We start from the raw sequence: 21,450 nt of genomic DNA, 5'->3' as shown, positions 1-21,450 counted from the left end.
AAGCACACGTTCATACGTGGACCGTTTACGGTCACGCCTTACGTCCTGGAATTAATTCGTTTCGGGTCGGATCACCGAAAACCCGTTCGCGCGGGCGGGACGTTGTTTGTTTTCCTCGGCGGCGAAAGAGAAACGAAACAGGAGTTTCTAAAAAAATTTCATTGCACTGTGGACCGCGATAAAACTGGGGCCGGCTTTCGCGGGTTTGTCCGAGGTCGGGCTGGAATAACGAAGGGATTAGCGGGGCACTCGGCGTTGATTACGGGATATTTCCGTTCGAATTTCGGAATAACGCTGCCTCGGCGGGTTTTCCGTTCGATCGGCGCATTCAAGTCGGACGGGTGCACGCGGCCGAGGGGGGACGAGGCACGGGAACTCGAGCCGCCCCCGTCGGTGCGCCGCCGGACTCTTTTGTCCGGAGTCTCGGAATCTTTCGCGCGCGCGGTGATTTTCGATAACGGCATCGACGGTCCGCGGAGGCGGAAAGCGTGTCGCGTCCCTCGGTAATTCGGCGAACGCGAGGCATCCCGATCCGTCGTGCGCGACAGCCGTTTATGCACGCGTGACGCGTTCTTTGGCGGCGAGCGTGGTCGCGCGCCCCGGCTCACCCCTTCTCGATCTTCGAACGCGAATGGACGCGGCCGGGAGCCGGCACACGTGTTCCAATTCGTATTCGTGTGTGCACGCACGCCAGGAATCCGCCGCGAGAGCGAGATATCGAGCCGCCGAGGGCAACAGAGAGCGGGCGGCAGCCGGACCGACGACGGGGATGCCGGGGGTTCGAGTGGAACCGACGGAGAGACACCCGGGAGAGAGACGGAGAGACGCCGAGGAAGAGAGAGGGAGAGCGGCCGGATGGATAAAGAGCGACGGACAATCGCGAACAGAAGGAGAAAGCGAAAAGAAAGAGAAGGGATGAACGGGCGAACGAGAAGAGGCGGCCGGAGCGAGCGAGACGGCGAGCGGGGTAGAGAGGGAGAGATCGGTGTATGTATATAGCAGATACATAGCACGGCTTGCGGAGGGCACAAGTTAGTGTCTATATACGCGAGAGATCGATAGAGGACAGAATCCCGGGACATCCCCAGCGATCCTGTTCTCTTATTCTTGCAAGAAGCATCCTCGGGTAGCCTACGCCGAGCCCTCGTTGCATGTCCTCGGTCCGTATTAATGCGCGACTGCCGACCGACCGCGACCAACGACCAAAGGGTGAGAGACCGAGACTGAGCGCACGGCGCCGGGAACGGGAAAGACGATGGCCAGAGGGGCGAACGGATGCCGGCAGAGGTGACCGAGATGAGAGACGCCTCGACCGTGGACCGGCGAAGGGGCGAGCATTATCCGGCATACATTACGCGTTCCGTCGAAGGGACGCGTCCGGACGCCGAGCTGGACTTCTTTCTCGGTCCCTCGACACTTGCTATCTACCGACGGAATTTTACTACCGGAGGGGGAGGCAGACTCGATTTCGCAGCGTTACGGATGAGATTGCGTCGAGATGTTGATCTCGCGTTACGATCGTACCCTTCTAAAAATGCAAAAATTGTCCGGGTAGCTCGGCGGTGTCGCTCCCCCCGTCCCGCCCCTCGTCCCTCTCGCCCGTTAATCGTCGCGAGTCCGCGCGCGTCGAGCTCTCGTGTTTCGCATAGAAAGTCGCGAACGATCCCTCGAAAGGCGAGGGAAAATATCTCCCGACTCGGATGCACGCGTGTCTCGACGCGTCGGGGAGAATCGTGGTCCGCGGAGGGCACGCGACGATCGCGTCGATTCGCGAGCTAAGAGGATCTCGATCCGGTTATCGTTCCTCGCCGCCTCGGCGAGGTAAGATTTCCGCGCTCGTCGCGCCTCCACCGCGCTGATAGCATTATACCGTATTAGATTACGCCATTACCTGGCTCTCCGAAATGTCAAAATGTAATTACAGCGGGCGTAGATAACACGGAAGTCTGGTCGAATACACCTGAGATGGGTAGCGCGGAGAACCGGGTGTCTCGGGAAACGCGTGTGCATTATTCCGAGTACATTACATTATCGAGCCGGTACAACTACCCTCCTCCGTCCTCCGTTCGTCGTTCTCGCAGCGCGACCCCTCCGCCGGGCGAATTACTAACTGAGGTGTAATTATCGGGAAGAACGAGGCGCGTCGTCACGTATCAGTCGTGACGCGTCGCGCCTGGGAACACTCGTCCCCCGTCTTCCGAGAGTTCGGAGGGTAGTAACGAGGTTACAAGGATCGAGAGATGGGAGGAACCAGAGGAGAGCACGGCGGTTCTCCTTCCCCGCCTCTGTCGAAAGGATCATATTACTCGGCTAGGCGCGGAGCGGCGCGGATCCTCGCGACCCGGTAAGGGATCCCCTGCACTGCAATTTCTCTGTCCTTGGTATTCACGGCTAATAATCGTCGCGGCAATCCCATTGTTGGATCGTTCTACGTATGTATACACGCGATTCACGAGACGCCGCTGCCAAATTCATGGATGCTCGGCGCTATCTCGAGATTTTGGATATAATACACGCTGTTGAGCGCGCGAACGCGCCGTGAATTATCATTCTTACCGTTTACCACCGCTATTCGCTTTGTTCCAGATATTCCGGGACCGATCCGACTCGTCGTACACTCGTTAGGGTAGCAACGCGTGTAATCGTATCACGATTGAAATTTAATGGAATTCGAGATAGTATCTGGCTCGCGGCTGCGGATTGACACGCTAAACGGCGTGTTACGGTTACCGGCGAATCCTATTCCGTAATGTAATGATATCCGCGCGTCCTGGCGAGCGCCGAGGCTCGAAGAATTCGCCGCGTAACGAGTCCGCGAACGTGACGATACGGCTGACACGGGATTAAACGGCAGTCGATCGTTTCGGGTTTTTCCTAATAGTTAGGTACGCGCACGCGTTTCCAGTCGAACGTCGATCGAGTTCCTCGGTGTCGCCGATCGTTCGCATACTTTCGCTCCCCGCAGCGAACGAAGCGAACAGCTCCGGTAATTACGCGCGCCAGTGTTTAGGGGGAACGACGTTAGGGACGAGTTATCCGTAGATTCTACGCGTCGTTTTCTAGACCGCGTATACAGTTCCGCGGGTTAGACCGATTCTAACGGGAGAACTTGTAGCTTGGCCAAGTGCTTGGAAAGTCTTGACATATTTTTTGGATTAGCTTCCAGTCTTAGGACCGGAGCTCTCTCGGTATCGCGTTGATAACGCGGATAGTCTCCGCTCTATTTTCTTTCTCGTCCAGTCCCATTCGCTTCGTCTAATTATCATTTCTCTCCTGCTACTTTGTTCGAAAAGCTTTTCGCTCGTATCGTTCCGCGCTTCCTTTTCGCCACTCGAGCACAGCTTAACGCGTTTACGACTTTTTTCCATCCGTTGCTATTTCAGAAGTTTCCCGGCGCGGTATTTTTCCGACGAATAAATAAATAAATAAATAGATAAATAGATAAATAGATAAATAGATAAATATATAAATAAATAAATAAATAAATAAATGAATTTCCGGCGCATTATCGCCGAGTCACGGCGGTCGCGGTAGAAAGTAGGCAGCCGTCGATCTCGCGGGCGCCGTTGAAACGGCATGCGCCGCGCGAGCGTCGTAACGCACCGGAAATCCATGTTACGAGGAAAACTATATTATTTCTCGCGCGTATGGGGATCAAACTGCCGAGTCGCGATAACGTTGTAACGAGGGCCCGCCGTTCCATATGTACGAGCGCCGTATACGGGGACGTAAACGATAGACCCGGCGAGCGTCCCTCCCCGATCGAATCTCCGGGAAAGAACCATTCCATCGACTTCCGAAATGCCCGGTACGTTCGCAGTTGCTTAGACCCGCGTTACGTCCGCCCCGTCTCTCGGAATCCTCTTCAACGTCGTTGCGCCGCGAAATTTCAAGGAATTCCACGGTGACTTCATGCATTTTTATGCACTCCAATCGGTGTAATTGTCCTGCGAGCGTGCCCGTGGCTCGTTCGCTCGTGTAACGACCAAGCGAGCAGACAAAATGGAAATTCACGGCCCTCGAATTGTCGTAGGTTCGCGCGTCTAACTACTTCGGGTCGGATCGACCCGATTCCCTTCGAGTCGGCGCGAGTCTGGGCGAGTAGAGGCGAGTAGAGGCGAGTAGAGGCGAGTAGACGCGAGCGGAGAGTCTCAAACAATTTTGTAAATGGCCGCGAATCGCGCAGAGCCAGCGTCTCCTTAACTGGCTCGTCTCTTTCGACTTTCCTCTCCCGAGTCGCGGTAATTGCGCGACTTTCTTCCGACGACCGTCGCACGGCATTTAAGCAGACTGCCGGCAATAGTCCGTAACAAACTGTAACGCAACGGCAAATATCATTAAGCGGTACCTTTATCATCTTCTACCGTCTTATTTACCTGTCCCATGTATTGTACTTATATAGTTTCCGTTCGTCTCGAACGAGATCGAGTAGCCGGCACCCTCCTGTCCCCCAACGCCGGCGTTTATTAACGTTTCATTCGATTTCTTGGACTTTTAATTCCACCTCCTTATATTAGATCCGACGGCCGATTCGTTTTCGCTTCTCCCGGCTCGAGTCGAACGCGGTGATATTAACATTTCATTTACTTTGCTTTCCACTCGTTCGAGACGAACGGTTTCCACGGTTGTTCTTTCGTCCGAGAGAGCTCGTTTTTTGCAGTTTTGCAATTTTCTTGCGAATCGAAGGAACCGTAGTTTCAGGGTTAAGGTCCAGGGAAAGAAGAAATTAAGAATTGTCGCGTATCCGGTAATTTTAGAGTGCAACGGAAAATCGGAACGATCGGAAACGAGGTTCCAATTCGGGAAGCTCCTCGGAAGCCGGCGATACGGGTTTAATTCGTAATAAAACACGGCGGTACTTTATTAAAAACTTGTCTCGCGATCGCGACGAAAAAGGGCGACGGGATTACGTCCCGACGGCTGAAAGTTCCGATTTCCCATTTCCTACGGTGACACGACCATTCCCGGATGACACCTCCAACATTCCCGTACATTCTCTCTAGTCCTTTGCCGCGACATTTCCGAGTTATACTTGCCAAGTCATTGCATGGGGCGTCGCCGACCTTGTCGGTGTTGGCGTCGACGACGATGGTGACGACGGCGACGGCGACGAGGCCGGCGTCGACGTAGTCGTTTGCTCCGTTCGCGACTGGAGGCAATGTTAATCTACGGAGCTTTCGCTGGGCGCGTGTGAATTTCATAGTTTGTACCCGGGAACGATTGCCGCGCGCGCCGGTACACGCGATAAAGTTGCCGGGTGCAATTGCGAGTCGGAACTTTGCCGAGAAACCGAAGCTGCTTATCGAAAGCCTAACTCCAACGCTGAGACGCGTCAAACGAATCAGCCCGATAACTTGCGCCGTTTTTCTTCGATCGGGGAAAGACCGACGGTTCCGTTCGGTTGATTAAACTTTACCGTGCTTTGCGAGTAAAAGCGCGGAGTAGCTGCTAAGCTCGAAAACCGAGGCACCTTTCATCGACGCGGAGCGCGATCGAATTATCAGAGATTTCTCTCCGCCACCTCGAGGAACGTATCGTTCCGTTCGAGTAAACAAACCCGATCTTCCGCCGTTGTCTCTCGAGGTCCGTTCGCAAAGGGACCCCTCGAGGTCGAGCCGAAGCGAAACCGACAGATATTTTTCTCGTCCGCGAAAGCAGAAGCGGATATCCGGGCGGTCCCTTTCGGACGTCTCGCCTCGCGCGGTTAGCTAGATTCGCGGGTGGACGTTAAGCCGCGATAACTCTGTTATTACGCGCCGGGAAATGTGAAAGTGCGCGCGGAGAGCGCGGCCGCGCCGCGAGGGGACCGAGAAAGTCGGCGCAGCCCCGCGACGTTAATATGCGTGATTGAAATTTTTAATTAACAACGCGGGAAACATTGTTCCTCGGTGAAACGCGGCCCGCCGCGAAGGATTTCTCTCCGCGATTGGGAACGTCTCGCCTATCGGGGGAACGAGCGTGTCCCGCCGGACCGTGTCGAAGCTTCGCGGAAAGATTTTCTCCTCCCGTCCGTCGATGTCGCGTGGAAAGAAATTTGCGTGTACCAATAACCTTGATAGGTATCGGAGAAAAAGCCGAACGGATGGCTGGCTGATTCGCTGGCTCGTTCGCCGTCTGCCTGCCTGCCTGCCTGCCTGCCTGCCTGCCTGCCTTTCCGCCTGCTGCCTGCCTGACTGATCGACTGACTGACTGTCTGGCTGACTAGCTAGCTGGCTGTCTGACTGACTGGCTGACTGGTGCTAAGAGCCGCTCGAAACAGACCGGGGTTATGGGTCTCCGAATATTAATCCAGTACCCGTTGGAATGCATTATTTTCTTTTTGCCCGCGGTGCGGCGTTGTGCGTTATTTTTATTTTTAATAAACATGACCGCCAGAGATTTGCTCGCGAGCTATGATGCGGAGAGACATTTTCTTGATTAAAACCATCGATCTCGCCGGGATTACGGACACGTACTTCCGGAAATGAACACACACCTACCGGCAGGCGGGCTGCGCGAGCTCGCCCGAACGCGAACGCGAGCCCCAACGCGTTCCCTTACCGTTTACACGTATTTACATTAATTAGCCGCGTGTATCGATTCGCTCGAACACGCGTCACGCAGCGATACCATGAATGGAAGGAACGGTTGCGAGATCGGGCTGCTTCCCTCCGGCGCTGGAAATTCGCCGCCCCGCGTCGCCTCGCGTCGCCTCGCGTCGCGTTCAGGCTTTTACCGTTAATCCCTTCGAGAACGCGTTCCCAGCACTTTCGGGGTTGTTCCGGTCTAAGGGTGGTTTCCTATTACGCTCGCGAATTTTTCCTTCGAAAATCGACCGACTGACAAGCAGCGAGGAGCAGAGTTCCGAAATTGGTGGCCGATCGAGATCGAACCTCTCGAGCGTTCGCGTCTTCTCGCTTCCGGAAGCCGTTTCCTCGACGCGTCCGGCCGCGGTGGCGACGGGCGGGTTGCGGGGCCGCAGTCCGCCGCAAAGGGAATCGAGTCGGGCCGCGGGGGCGGCCATTAGAACCGGAATTAATGGAGATTGTATCGCGAGGCCGAATGAAAGAGTTTAATTGCACGCGTTGCACGCGTTGCACGCGGATCCGCCGGTAAGGAGCGACGCGAACAAAGCGCCGCTTGCTTTGAAGCCGGCCGCGAGGCGTAGGTCGCTCGGATTAGTTCCAGCTCGGGAGGGTATCGTTTCCTCCGGTATTTTTCAGCCGCCGAGCCTCGCTCGCCGAGCGATGCGCTCTTCCCACGCGGTGTCCGGTTTAATATTAATGCCGGGCGAAATTGAAATACTAATTAGTATTCCGGGTCGGCCGTGCTTCTGCCGGTACCGGTCTCTTAAAACGAAGCGAAGCGACGCGACGCGACGCGAGGCGACGCCGCGACTGGGGCCGGGGGGTAAGTTTCGTGTCTGGAGGAACTCGACGCTCGCGGGAAATTACTCGTAAAATGGGCGCCGGGAAACGCGGGAACGGCCCTTCGTTTTACGGCTTTCGAGGATTCATCCGGCGACCTCCGTGAGCGTAAACACGTCGGATCGGCCTTTTATCGGTCTCCGGGTCGCATTTAATCTCGGATGGGGCGAGGATGTACGACGCGTATCGACGTGGACGGAAGTCGATGGGGAGAACGCGTGCCGCGTGTAGGTATCGACTGTACACGCTCCGCGAGGAAACTCCGACACACCTTGAAAAATCATGTGCGTCGATAGCGTGCAGAGTCGTTTCTCCTGCCGTTGTTACCGTTTACCTTGGAAGACGTTGCTCGCCGAGTATTGGACTTACGGTTTCCCGAACAGTTCGCGGAACAACATCCGAGGTAAACATTAACGATCCGCTAACCGGAGAAACAAACTCGCTCGTACATCGCCGAAACTTAGGATTTTATAGGGTGTCCGATAGTTTTGTCGCGGAGTGTAGGTCGGTTCGATCGCGTGCGCAACCTCGTCCGCTCGAACGTCTCACTACTGGAACGAGAAAACCCGTTGGAGCAACGAACGTTGAGTTTCTTGTTTGAAATTATTAGTTAATTAACGCGACAGTAATGGAATGACCATATATGCAAATGCGGTAGCTCCAATAGTCGAGCTTCAGTGGCTCGAACCAGAGCCGTGTCTCTTGCAATCTACGTAACCCGCGTGCCCGCGATTCGATATAACGGTTCCGTACAAGATTTGTCATTGAAGCTCCCGCTGGCATCTGTTCAATCGCGAACAGAGGACGCCTGGCAACGTTTACGTTACTCCAATCTGCTCGGGAGCCGCGAGCAATTTCCGTCGACGTTTTTCTAGGTTCTTGCAGGTTCTCGCGCGTTTCCGTATGTTTTCGTGCGCTTCCCTGCGCTTTTGTACGTTTTGCATGCTCGCACTCGACGCCGAGCGAGGTTCTCGTCGCGCGCCCACCCCCGGCGCACTAAATTCTTTCGGACCGGTCGCCTCGGCGCGGCCCGGCGCGGCCCGGCGCGGGCAGCCGCGCGGAGCGCGCTAATTTATTAGGATCGCCGCAAAGAATGTCGCGTTCGTTGCAACGATCGCCGGGCTTGCGGTTTCGCGGCACTTTTCCACGTTCTCGTTAGCACGCGTCCCGTTCCTCCTTCGTCTCCTAGGCTCTAACGAGTTTAGCGAGCGGCAGAGCGTGTCGACGGGATCGGAGACGAACGATCCTCGGCCCGAATCGACTCGATTCTTTGGTACCGGTATCGAAACCGGAAACGTCGAGCAGCGGTTCACTCGGAGCGTTTCGCTGCCGAATATATTCCGAGCGAACCATACGCGGTTGCGAAACGCGCAAAGATGCAAACGATGCGCCGCAAGTAGAGACGCGAAGCATGCGCCTGATTAACACGTTCGCCACCGACGGAATTCAGTGGTCCCCGGCGACCAGCCGAAACCCGATGTTCTACAAGGCAGCAATTTATCAAATATGCGAAAGGAACTATTACCAACTCGGTATTGCCGGCTCCTAACGTAAGAACGTATGACGTACAGGAACGGTAACGCGAGCGGCGATAAATGAGTTAATTAATGAATGGACTCGGGGGAGCCGGTTGCCCGAGCGAACGAAACGGATGAATGTGGCTCGTAACGATCTTGTTAGTCAAAGCGAAAACCCGTGTGCGAGCACCGAAATGCGCGACAGAGCTCGAACTTCTATTTAAGGAGGTTTCGCGTTTGCCAATTAAAATGGACAATCTATCGGAAACGATCGTTCTCCACTGCCCCCTTTTCTCCGACGTGTCCGACGTCAACCGGTCAGAGCGTTTTCGGCCGGGGTCAAGACTGTCTACAAAGAAACAGCTATAGTCAGGAGCGGACCTCGATCGAGGATCCCCTCGTCTACGGTGTTTAGCAAACAATCGGGTATACGCGAAGGGACAGAGAGAGTAGGCACGCGACTTGTGTTCGCGCGGCGGACGCTGTAACACGTGTGGTGGCAAAGATAAGCCGGCGAAAATACGCGGAGTCACGTATTTTATGAAATATACGCGAACGTTTCCCTGGTCCGGCGGCGTTAGTGCGTCCAGTCCGCGATAAACGAATTTTCCGGCGAGATACACCGAAGAAACGGGCGGACGGTCCTTAACTCGAAAGGATGCGCAGTACGAGGGTCGGAACACCTGCGCCCCGCGCGATAACCTTTGCTTATTCGGACAACAGGGGTCGAACGGTCGACCGGCTGCCCGACTCTCGGCTCCCGGCACCTCGGAACGACGCACGGTGCGTCGCCGATGAACGGGAGCGGGGAAAACTAAGTTTTCTTTCTCGGAAAACAAAGTGACGAAGCAAGAAATCGGTAATAGTTTATACGGTAATAGGTAAATTGGAAAATATAGATAAATTCTGCTAAAAATGGTCTAGTTTTCGCAAATGTTGGTGTACATCGATCGCGGAACAACGGGGCGCTCGTTGGAGGCGACCAACGAGACGAGGGAAGATGCGGGGAAAAAGTTGCATCTTTATCGGACGTTATTAGCCGCGTTTATAGCGGCGAGGTAGCACTAAACTTCTCAGAAATCCCAGCTAACGTAAAGCGATATTTATTACACCGCAAACAGTTTCTGCGACTAAGTTTTAACTAGCTCTATACTTGCCGGTTTATACTATTACTTTATCACCGTTCGAACATTTCTATCGACCATTATTTCCCAAGTTCAGCCGGCGCCGTGGCTTCGATATAATTCGAACTGGAATATAATGCAGCTTCCAATATATTGTCCACGATTAGGGCACGAAGCGCGAGGCTTTTGTAACGGGTCACCGATCCGAGCGGTTCGTCCGACGTTCGGGAAGAAAGTCGAGCGTAAAGAGGGAAAAACGAAGGCGGCCAAGCTGAAAACCTAAACCTAAACCCGCCGCGCGCGACGCGCGACGCGTGACGCGGGAATCAGTCGGCGAACGGCTGATTGTTTCTCTATGCGAAACGTATCCAAAAATCGCATTGCGCGGAACGACGCGATTGTTATCGGCGCGCGAGCGTTGGGAAATATCGCCGGCACCGAAATAAACTCGGCTAATGATGCGCCTCAAACGGGCGAAACGTAACGTTAACTCTTTGCAAACATTACCGTTCGACGATTCGTTAACGCGCAGGCTCGCGTCTGAAAATGAATGGCGCAACGGATAACGTAAATTCCCTCTGATTCATTGTGCCGAGACATAATTCGATTTCACCGAAATCCAAAGCGACCGTTACATCTGCCGAAATCCGAGTATCGATGGCATCGCCGATGGCACGCGTGTCATTTCGCTAATTGTAGTCGGAGCGACAACGGTAAATTATTTAATTGTCGCGGAATCCCATTTTGCCGGCGCGCCTGTCGGTCCCGTTCGTTTCTCTGCTGTTTTTTCGTTCGCGCGCGACAACCGGTCGCTGATCGCGATGAGACCCGAACCGTTCGGACCGATCGCGACTCTCGCCGATCGGGCTTTCGTTTCGGCGCGGCCCCGTTTCCCTCGCAACCGCGGGTATTTAACTTTTTTACGATGCCGCGAACCGTCCGCCCGACCACGAGAAAGTTCACCGCGATCGTGTATCGTTTATTATTATACATTCACGGTCGTAAATAGGCCGTATCGGTAAATGCTCGGCTACGCCCCCTCGGCTCTTCGAACACGCGCTTCCACTTGACCCCGCGATTCTCCGGGAACGCCGCGTGAACTCGTCGTTCTCGCTCGACCCGCTCCTCCCGTTTCCTTATTGATTTCGAAACCTTATTATAACGCTTATAATTTCTACTCACCGCGGCCGTCATTGAAATCCCGCGATTTTCCATTCTGTTCCGCGAACCTTGGGAAACAGGATATTTCCTCCGAGAACACAGCACTCGATGGTTTTCTTCTGCGTTCCGATATTGTCGAGGCGATCAGCCAAGAAATCGATTCTACCTGGAAGAGTTGGAAACGTGGAATTAAATTGATCCTCGTTCTCTAATAGAGATAAAAAATTTATCGGCCCCCTAAGGGGGACACCGCCTAGGGACATCCCAGATATAAGTAAACTTTAGGAATTCTTTGTTAACTATCAAATGAGAACTAGTACAACTGTAGCCTTGATATTTATACTTGATGCTTCGAGAATACTGAGAAAGAGAAAAGATTGATTCCTTTTATCTGCCCAGGCGTCCGTTCGTGGCTGGCCTCTTCCACTTGCCGCGAGTCTCGCAGCGCGTCGGGTAGAATCGAGTAGAACGTTTACAGTTGGAACGCTATTACATTGTACGCGCGATGCTTCGGACGAACGTTTCAGTTGTCGTGTCGTTTAAATTCCGCTGAAAGAATTGTTGGCTTTTATTCGGAGCACTCCATAGATCGCGTTCGGGTCTATTCCAATGGAATTTTCGTTGGGCCGACTTCGTTTGTCGCGACGAGTGGTCGCACAGAGGTTCTCGGAATCGAAAAATCACTCGACCGACGGCTGGGAATACAAGGTTCGCGTTACGATTGATTTTCCCGCGATCGCGGCAATTAAAACGGACGCGTTCGATCGGTCGCGCGGTTCGGCCGGCCATTCCTCGCGCCGTCGATCGGGAAAGACTCGGATCTCGGGCCGGCCGGCATAAATTAGGCTTCGTCGTATCGCGTGGCGGGGTAACTCGCGGCAAATCGTGATACCTTTACTCGATAAACGGCGAAAGTTCACAAACGGCCGGAAAAAGTTGGTCGCCGTGGATGTCCGCAACGGTTGCTCGCTCGCGTGTCGGCATCGTTAAATCGAATCGCGATAATTTTTCGCAAGTTACGTCGGCCTGCCCGGGAAATTAACGGTAAACCTGCCGAGCGATCGAACCGACAGTTTCGAATTTTTCCCGACGAATTATAAGAGCGCGTTCGCGTAATTCCTCGGGAAACCGTTGGCGCGCGTCAAAAACGGGCGACCGCGTAGCTGACGGCGACGAGTTGCTTCCATCGCGATGGAAGGTCTCGCCTGGCCGTGAAAAAAAGTATCGCGCGGTAATCTGCGGAGCGGTCTCATCGCGGCGTTGACGAGCCTGGAAAACTTTTCACGCCGAAGCCGTCGGCGACGGCGACAGCGACGCCGATGCGGAGGACGGAGCCGGGTTTTTTCGCGGCCGCCGCGCCGCGCCTTCTAAACCTTTTTCATTTATCTTCGCTCGGCGCAGCTTAAGCAGCAATTTTCCAGCGCTCTTTGCATCTGCTTGTTTCAGCCGCTCCGAGCAATCCCCTTAATGTATATACTTTTTCTCACTGTCATAATTGAGGAGCCGCCCGAAGCTAGACCACTTCCAAGGAGTGTTCCGCGCTCATAAATTTTCGACTTAGGTTTTACAAGCGTTCCGCCGCGGCTCGTCTCGCGGAAAATGCTGGAAAACTGCTCGCCTCGAACGACCCGCGAACCTAACGAATTCACGCGCGGAGAATCGGAACGCCTCGGATTTTTCCGCATCCGGAGGAGGAACGAACAGACGGCGACGCTTCGGAGGAAACGGATTTCCCATCCGCCCCGTGCCCAGCGCTCACACGTATCGCTCGATCAGCGAACTCCTCGGACCGTCTCGTTCGTCGCGAAACGGTCCAACGACCGGTCCGCTCCGAAATCTTTCGAAACTTCCGGTGCACCGCCGCTCGTCTTCGACCGTGAGACGCTTCGAGCTATCGGATACGAACGAGTCCCTCAACGGGCGAACGTCGACTCTCGAGATTTCTCGAAAATATATAAAGCGGTGGCGAGGTTATGGACTTTTGATCGGCGTGCCAGCGAGTGCGGTCGCGCGGCTGCGGCGGCGAAAGCGTTCGGGGACCGATTATCGGTCCATCCGTTATTTGCTCGGCGTTAACCGCGGATATAGAAAACAAATGTTATGCCGCGGCGTCGGCGGCGATCAAATGAAAAGTCGATTCGAACCGGCGACGTTGTCGAAATTTTCGGTGGAGCACGGTGCGGCTCGTAGCGGAGAGATCTCTCGAAAAGTGGTTCCGACTTTGGAACCGTAGCCGAAAGGGAACGCGGACGCGAACGATATCGGCGATCGGTCCGCTCGCGAAACTTGCCCGAGCTTTTTCCTTCGATATTCCATCCGTCGCGACGCATCGGGACGGGATTTCCGTTTGTTCGAAGGGTTTCGATTCTTTCCCCGGCTTACCGGTGCTCCGCCAAAAAGGAAATCGTTCCGAGACGCTTGTCCGGTCGAGGAGTCGAGCGGGGAATCCCGATCGGTCCCCCGCGATTCCGCTGTCGTTACGGAGAACTTTTCTCTCGGGGTTTTATTTCCTCGCGGATCACGGTTCCCGTACGCTCGCGATCCACTTTTCGTCCTCGGTCTTTCGCCGCTCGCCTTTCGTCGACGATCCTGGTGCGTCAAAGCTACATAATAAATTGAATATTATATGCAGCGACGGCACGGAGGAGGCGAAGAAGACGAGCGGCGAGAAATGGAAGGAGAACCGAAAAGGGGGTGGCGAGAGGCGAGAGGAATAGCGGAGAAGAGGAGGAGAGGATAGAGGAGGAGAGGATAGAGGAGGAGAGGATAGAGGAGAGAGGAAAGTGGAAAGTGGAAAGTGGAAAGCGGAAAGAGGAAAGAGGAAAGAGGAAAGAGGAAAGAGGAAAGAGGAAAGAGGAAAGAAGGGACAGGAGGTCCTGGACCTGCGCCATGCGAGGCGAGCGTCCCGTCACGGAGCGTTCCGACGCTCGACTCGCTCGACGGGTAGCTCGACGGCGTCAGTACACGCGTCTCGACGCCCGGGGATGCGTCCGGTGCCGCAATCGTAGCGGGACGCTCGTTCGTTCGTCCGATCTCGGCCCGACCGACAGCGAACGCGCCGTCGCTTTCTCGTCGAACGTCGAACGTCGACCGATAAACAAGTGTGCCGCGCCGAGACTCGACAAGGACACAGTACACGTATGACGCGCCGTGTTTATTCGCGAGTATAATGCTACACTTTTCCCACGAGGTAATGTCCCGCGACGGGCGAACGTTCGGCGGAGGAGGGACCGGTCGCTCGGGCTCGCCGGAGATCGCGGATCCTACGATAGAACCACCGATCGATCTTGGGATCGGCTTTCGTCCAGTTCTTCGTCGGTTTCCCCGTCGGTTCCCCAGAGGATCGCGAAAGGTCCGCGGTACAGCGTTCCGACGGTTCCTCGCCGATTTTTCGCCGGTTTCCCGGCGAAACTGCGCGTCCGCGCGATATTCCCGAGCGTAATTCCCAAGTGAATTATAAGGGTCGTAGGTGCGCGGGAATGGGTTCCGAAAGTTCACGGAGATTAAGCGATAACAGTTCGAAAATCCGACTGCCGATAATCCGCGCCGAGCAATTGAATGTTCGATATTCGTGAAAATATCGCAGGGCCGCGGCGCGACGCGGCGTCCCTCGGGATCCTATCCCGCGAGTCGAATTTCGGCCTGGGAATCCCTTTGGACGCGATCGAACGGACGCCGGGCCTCGCGACGACGCGATTCTTTATGGGCAAAAAGGGACAGGAGAATACGAGGGACGAATATTCGTATATGAGTCGTTTTTACCGGTGACCGTCGACCGTTGGACGCGGACGGTCCCGGCTAATGGCCTTGCAGCTGACTTTGATAAATCCATCCCTCGAAGGTGATTCATTACGCGCGTTCGTTCCGTGCGTATGAATTTTAATATCGGCCGAAACATTCGGAAATATTGTGCCGTAACCGGTGTTTCGTATGGACAGCGCGGCGTTCCGGGCGAGCGTTACGCCGGAACGGGAATGCGAAATCGCGTTTAAATATTTACTCGGAATTTTCCCTCTCCCGCGAGGAAGATTAATCGGCTCCGGGAGGCCGCGTTAAGGCCAATAACTAGCGTCTCGCCAGGAGAAAAAGGAAACGGGACCATTCGTGTCTGCTCGGAGCCAATAACTATTAGGCGGTATCTTAAATACGTTCGAGCGCAACGTCCTCTTTTGCGAGGTCCGTTTATCGAGAGCAACATTGCCGGGAAAAACGCGTGACGCGTCGGACCGCGCTCGCGCGGGGACCCAATAGTTTGGAACAATCGTCGGAAGACGGTGTCGGCGGTTATCTTAACCGAGGCCATTGTAATCCCAGGCGGTAACGTCCGTAATCGTCCGTCCCGCCTCGAGTCGACCGAGTTGTTAGGCAAAAACCGACGCTGGCTTTCGCGCCGGCATCGTAGATAATTAATCTGTTTCCCCGGGGAGTAGCGGTGTATTTGCATAGGTACGCGTATGCAAATGATCCTTCGTCCTGACGCGTACCGAAATTATTCTTTGCGCCCCGGCAGCGAGAGGGGAGGCGAAACACGGTTCGGACGGAGCGGCGATCGCGTTTATAAATCTTTCGACGAACCCTTGTAACTGCTCCTCCGAGGAAACCCGAGAAGACGACTCTGCGTAGAAGAGAGTGTCCGTATCCGAAAATTCGGGACCACCGACCGAGATATTTGCCGCGGAACCGTGCTCCGATGATTACTCGAGAATTCCGCGCGGAGGCGGAAACCTACGGAATTGGGGCACGGATCGAGAAACGATCGCATCGATCGACCGGACCGCGATTTCCCCTCGATGATACACGCCGAGGCTGGTCGCTGCCGGTAATTAATGCTCGACGCGGTGGTGCCGAGTGCCGAGAAGGTCCGGGAAAAATTACGGGTTCGCATTTTCCTTGATTATCCGAGGGTTCCTCGGGAAACGGTATCAGTCGTTAAAATTCCCTGGCTCGCCGGGATTTAAGCCGCGCTTAACGCCGTCTCAGCGTAACGAGGGCAAAACGAGAAATTGCGAATTTTTTTTCCGGGGATTAGTAAATCATCGGGAAGGGACGCGATCCACGAAAGCGGAGTCGCGCGACGAGCCGACCTGGCCGCGGCGGCCGCGTCTCCTCGAATCGGGATCAACTTATTTCCGGTACAATGCCGGCCTAGCCGTCGCAATTGTCCCTCGGCCGTTCTTCCCCCGCCCGGTTCGTCTCGCATTCGCTCGCGCGAGATCCTCCTGGGCCCGCGAAGGCACCGCTCGCCGGCGAGCCTTTTAAATCGGTCATAACGTTTGCGCGCTATTCTTTCCCGAAGAGACAATGTTTGCGGACAAACAATTGATCGCGGTAAACACGCGGGAAAGGGTCGGAAATGGAATTTCGCTCCGAAAAGTGAAATCCCTCTCGGCCGGATCCTTCCATTACCAATCCGGCCCGAAGAGGCGGCGTTCGCTCGACGCGGCACGGAGCGGCGCCGATCAAGAGTCGATTTTCCGAATGTAAATTCAACGAAAGTTCACGTGATTTCGCGGAGAAACGATTGTACCGTGATACGGTAAAGGTCCATTTTTCAGTATTTGCTCTTGTTCTCTCGTTATCGATGTTCAAAGTCAACGGACGGTCACACACGAGTTGCCGAGGGTACTCGTGTGCTCGGTAACTTTAATGCACAGTTCCGTGAAGCGTTTCTTCGCAACACGTAGTTTCGTTTCGCTGCACGGTTAACTGGGTAGACGTCGATCTCGTTACAAAAATAAGTTGAGATAAAATGTTTCTAACTTTTTTCGTAACAATGGTTCAACGAAAAGAGAGTCGAGTCTCGACGAAAGCTTAAACTTCCGTCGGAGTTTTGTGAAGTTGCGGTCATTTGCAACGGACGACGACGAACCGTTCGAAATTTCATAAAGCAGTAGCGCAGTTGTAGATTTTCGATCGGCGCCGCTCCGTCGACCGTTCCGAACGAAAATCGGACTTCCTCGGGGATCGAACCGAATCCGGATATTCGAGGAACAAGGCCCGACCGACTAATCGGTGGACGGCGTAAACGCGGCAGACGGTTCGGTGAAAATTGAAAAGAAATCGCTGCTCGCCGAGCGCGGAGCCCGTGGTGCCGCGACAAAGGAATTCGGATCGCGCCGTTTCGATTCCGCCTCCCGCCGCGATACTTTGGATTTATATAGAACGGAACTTGGATTACCCGATTTAATCGAGCGTTCGACGGTTCGGATAAACGGGGACGCGCCAAGAGATTCTTCGCATTTCGATGGTACGCGGCGTCCCGGGGATGCAATCGAAGAATCTCGATTCTTCGGTTGCCGAATAACCGAGCTGCCGACCGATCCGGATCGCGGAAACTGGCGACTCGGCGGATCGAAGTCTCGCCGTGGTTCCATCCGTTTCGCCTCGAACCGTTCTCTCGTTTCCGCGCGGCGTCTTTCGAGCTCGAGGGAGGGCTTCGTCGTAAGGATTCCCGTGCGCTCGGTTCCCGTTCGACGCTGCCATCGATCACGCGTCACCGAGATAAGACAAAGAGCTTATAATCCGAGATCGACGCGGGGGAAAAGAGAAGATTGGGAGGAAAGCGCGGGATGCGGGGCCCGGTGGTACGCGCGTACCACCCACACACACACAGCCACGCGAGAGGAAAGAACTCGGAAGAGAGAAGTCGAGCGAGAACGTGCGCGCACAGCAGGGACAGGACCACGGGACAAAGTGGGAGGGACTTTTCATTTAGTCCTGTCGTAAATAAGAAAGAGCAGTTGCTTCGCGCTCTGTACGCGTATAAGTATGGGGCCGGTCCGCGTCGGACGGCGCTAAATTCTCTCCGCGCGGCGACGGAAATCTCCGCTCCTAAATGGTCGAGATAGTTATTTACGAGACGCCGGTGTAAAGGATAATTGTCCCGCGTTCCGTTGGACAGCGGCAGTCGGAGCCGGCGGGACGGACGGCGGCCGCCGGGATCTACGAGCGAACTCGCGAGACCGTTACTCGCGGCGCCGATCTCTCCTCGCGGCCGGCAGGCACGTACATTACGCGAAATTGCGCCAACTTGGAGCAGTCGCTTGACAAACGTATCGATTGAGAATAGGCGCGAGGGGGGGGGGGGGGGAACGGGGATGAAAGAAATAATAAAAAAGACGAGCGGCTGGGGTGGAAGGAAACAACCAGAAAAGGGAGTTCGCCGAACGGCGGAGGATCAGCGGCGAGCGGGGGACGGGCCAGGGTGTATAGGTTCGGTCGCGACCGGCAACCAGAGGAGCGGGGAAGGGAAAGGAGGGCCGGGGGGGAGGGAAAAGATGGCCGGATAGAGAGCAGGGGGGAAAGAGGGAGTCGTTATTATTGTTCAGTTATTTCTTTTTCTTCCACTTTCAGAATGAGGGTGGCACGGCTATTACTGTGCTACGTACTTCTCGAAGACTACAGTACCAATCTCGGCGGGGCTGCAATTACCAGCGACGCCGTGCGCCAGGACGCCTCTGCGACGAATCCCACGCTGGCAGGTACATACACGCGCGCATAGTTTTACGTACACAGGCGAGCACGTGCTCGCCTAGATGTAGATACGTGTACACGCATGCATACGCGCGTAGACGCGCATACACGGGTATATTTCGTGCCGGCCTCGGCGTACCGCGAAACGCATTGTTCTCTTTCGAAAAGCCGAACGAGAGAGAGAGGCATCGGCGGTAACTTGGCGGACGAGATCGCGCCGCGACCCTCGGAAATCCCCGAACATCGCGAGCCGACGAATCTCCCTCGCGCGTTCGACGTTCGGCGTTCGCGCCTGACCCGGGAACGAGGTGTTTTTGCCGGCGCGATTACCGGATCGGCGCGCATTACAAATTCCACGGAATTCCCCGGAATACGCCGGGAAACGAGGGCGACAATGAATACCGCGTGCAAACGATCTCTCGCGGGTTTGGCTCGCGTGCGCGGCGATGATAACTAATCTCGGCTAAATGCCGAAAGCCGACGACCCTGTTGCCCGACTGCGCTGCGCCGCGCCGCGCCGCGCCGCGACGCGCGTTGCTCGCGGCCGTGTGTATACGGGTCACGCGCGATCATTTTTGCGCCATGCTCCGACGACCCGGGCAACCGGCCGATCAGCCAGCCGACCAGCCAGCCGACCAGCCAGCCGGATCGCCTACATTTTTCTTCGGTCTTGTTTTTCTTTCGTTTTTTCGCCGCGTCTCTACCCGTTTTATTTGTCGTATCGTTTCCCCGCATCGGAGCCCGACGCGCCGGCACGTCGCAGGCCTCGATCCCGACAAAGAGTTTAATTACCGCGGCGACTTCGCGCGGACGCTGCTCGCTCGAGTAACCCTGATCGCAGTTTTCATCAGCGATGGCATCGATTAGGTTGCGCGTCGCGTCGCGCCGCGCCGCGTTCTCCCTTGGCTCGCTTGTTCGTTCGCGTTCGCCCGCTTTCGTTCCGCGTTTATTCAACCCGCGCGCCGCGGAGCATGTCACGATTTTTACCGTGGAAAAAGGATGTCGCTGGGCGCCGCGCCCCACTCCCCGTTCTTTATGAATATAATCGTCGATAAATACGAGCGTTCCGCGTCCACGATTCGCTGCGAGTCGATCGAGCGGAGGTAGAATCCGCCAGCTCTCTCTCTCTGTTGGCTGGCGTAAAGAATTCTCCGCGCGGTTCGACGCGAAAGCGGCGGCGTTGTCGCAGCTTCCGTTCTCGCTGCCGCTTCACCCACCGCCGCCGATGTCGTAGCAATTTGTCTCGCGGGTGTTGTTCCTTTATTTCTTGATATATCGTATCGAACATTTGTTCCACCGCCGCTTCCCTCGACGAAGCTGAAAGATCCCCGCGAGATACCCGAGATACCTCGCTGGGAGCGCGGCTTCCTCTCGACGATGTTCACGGGAAAAGTTTGCCGATAAAGACGCTCCGCTTTAGCACTATTTTAGAAGCGGATCCCGGATTCACCGCCGTGAATAGACGCTTCTTTTTCCGTTCCTTGTTCCGCGGTGACGTCTTCGAAAGAATAGATTTTTTTCCCGACGTCAAACGCCGAGCAGCGCCGGTCCATTTTTGCGAATAAGAGCACGCCCGCGAACATTTACACCGGCCAGTATACTTAGCGTTATTGAAACGTCCCGCGTCGCTCGGAACCGAGTGAAACCGTCTTCCGTTACGCAAGCAGAATTAGACGCGGCTCGATCGAATTAAAATCAAATAATACTCGATGTTTCGATATCGTTTAAGTTGGCGTAATACGAAGACTCTATCCTAATGACCGACTCCTCGAAAGTTCATTAAAGCGCATAAAACGGTCGGAAAGCGTTTCCTTCGCGAGGACCTGCAGACTACTGCATTTTCGACTCTCTCTCGACTCTTCGACTCGAGAGAAAAGAGGTGTCCTCGATCGCTCCGAGCGATTTTCACCGTGCACGGAGACGTCTATTCGTCAAGGACGGAATGAGACAATCCGAAACGCGGAGATCGGATAACGGGTCGCGGCGAGGTGGTTCGCGATTATGTGCGCTCGTAATGGATCTAGACGGCATCTTAACGGAGGACGGTCGCACGGACCTAACGTCCTCCGAGACGCGCTCGAGTGTCCTCCGACCCGTGTCCCGCCTCAGCGAACAGATAACGTAAAAGCGAGTTGACCGATTACGCCGGCAACCACGCGGAAATGGACAACGAGGAGACCCGGAAGCTACGGGGCTCGTCGAAACCAAGTCGACGCGCCGGCCCATCTAATTAACCGTGCCGATTACGCGATCGACATCGGGAGCCTCCGCCGCTATACGCAACGAACACGCGGCCGGAATACGAATGAAGCCGGGACGAGTAGAAATTACGCGACGGAATTACCGGAAAGAAATCGATGTCGCAGGGAACCGCAGCCGAGTCGCCGCGACTGGTAATCACCGACGATCCCCGGTTGGAACTCGAACGACGATCGTCGACCGCGTGACGCGTGGGAGTCGTTCGCTCGCGAAACCGTTCGTCCTCGAGATCTCCCGAAACGGGGCAAGTTCGTCCCGAACGCGGCGGCGGGTAGCTCGAAGGGTGGCGAACGAATGGCTGAAAGGAGGGGCCGCTCGAACGTCCCGGAAGTTGAAGTGGCTCCACTCGGGGCTCCACTCCGGCGGCACTCGGAGCTCTACTCGCCTCGCCTCGCCACGCTTCGCGTCGCTCGGACTTCGCGGTGGCAGCCCTCGGGCTGGTTTCTGGGCCCGAGTCGGTTACTTGGCCAACTTTTTCCTTTGAGGATGAAAGATATTAATTAAACTGTC

At 55.3% G+C, this 21,450-nt stretch overlaps 1 protein-coding gene and 1 long non-coding RNA gene across 3 annotated transcripts in view; one reads left to right on the top strand and one right to left on the bottom strand.

Annotated features, from left to right (window-relative positions):
* LOC116430058 (lachesin) overlaps window positions 1–21,450 on the top strand; it is a 54,215-nt gene that overhangs the window by 4,198 nt on the left and 28,567 nt on the right. Inside the window, exons 1-2 of one of the 2 annotated variants that reach the window (XM_076368762.1) lie at window positions 14,055–14,398; window positions 18,562–18,689. In XM_076368762.1, the coding sequence (XP_076224877.1) occupies window positions 18,563–18,689 (127 nt within the window). In that variant the 5' untranslated portion in view covers window positions 14,055–14,398; window position 18,562. Of the gene's footprint in view, window positions 1–14,054; window positions 14,399–18,561; window positions 18,690–21,450 lie in introns of those variants that run through there. The other variant, XM_076368763.1, reaches the window with a different exon arrangement.
* LOC143174658 (uncharacterized) overlaps window positions 1–21,450 on the bottom strand; it is a 70,885-nt gene that overhangs the window by 21,742 nt on the left and 27,693 nt on the right. The window contains exon 3 of the long non-coding RNA XR_012998878.1: window positions 11,230–11,374. This is a non-coding gene — a long non-coding RNA (uncharacterized LOC143174658). The remainder of the gene's footprint in view (window positions 1–11,229; window positions 11,375–21,450) is intronic.

Source organism: Nomia melanderi, chromosome 6, assembly GCF_051020985.1.
Source record: "Nomia melanderi isolate GNS246 chromosome 6, iyNomMela1, whole genome shotgun sequence".
NCBI classification, from domain to species: Eukaryota; Metazoa; Arthropoda; class Insecta; order Hymenoptera; family Halictidae; genus Nomia; species Nomia melanderi.
The sequence above is the reverse complement of the archived record's forward strand: the minus strand, read 5'-3'. Positions and strand labels throughout refer to the sequence as shown.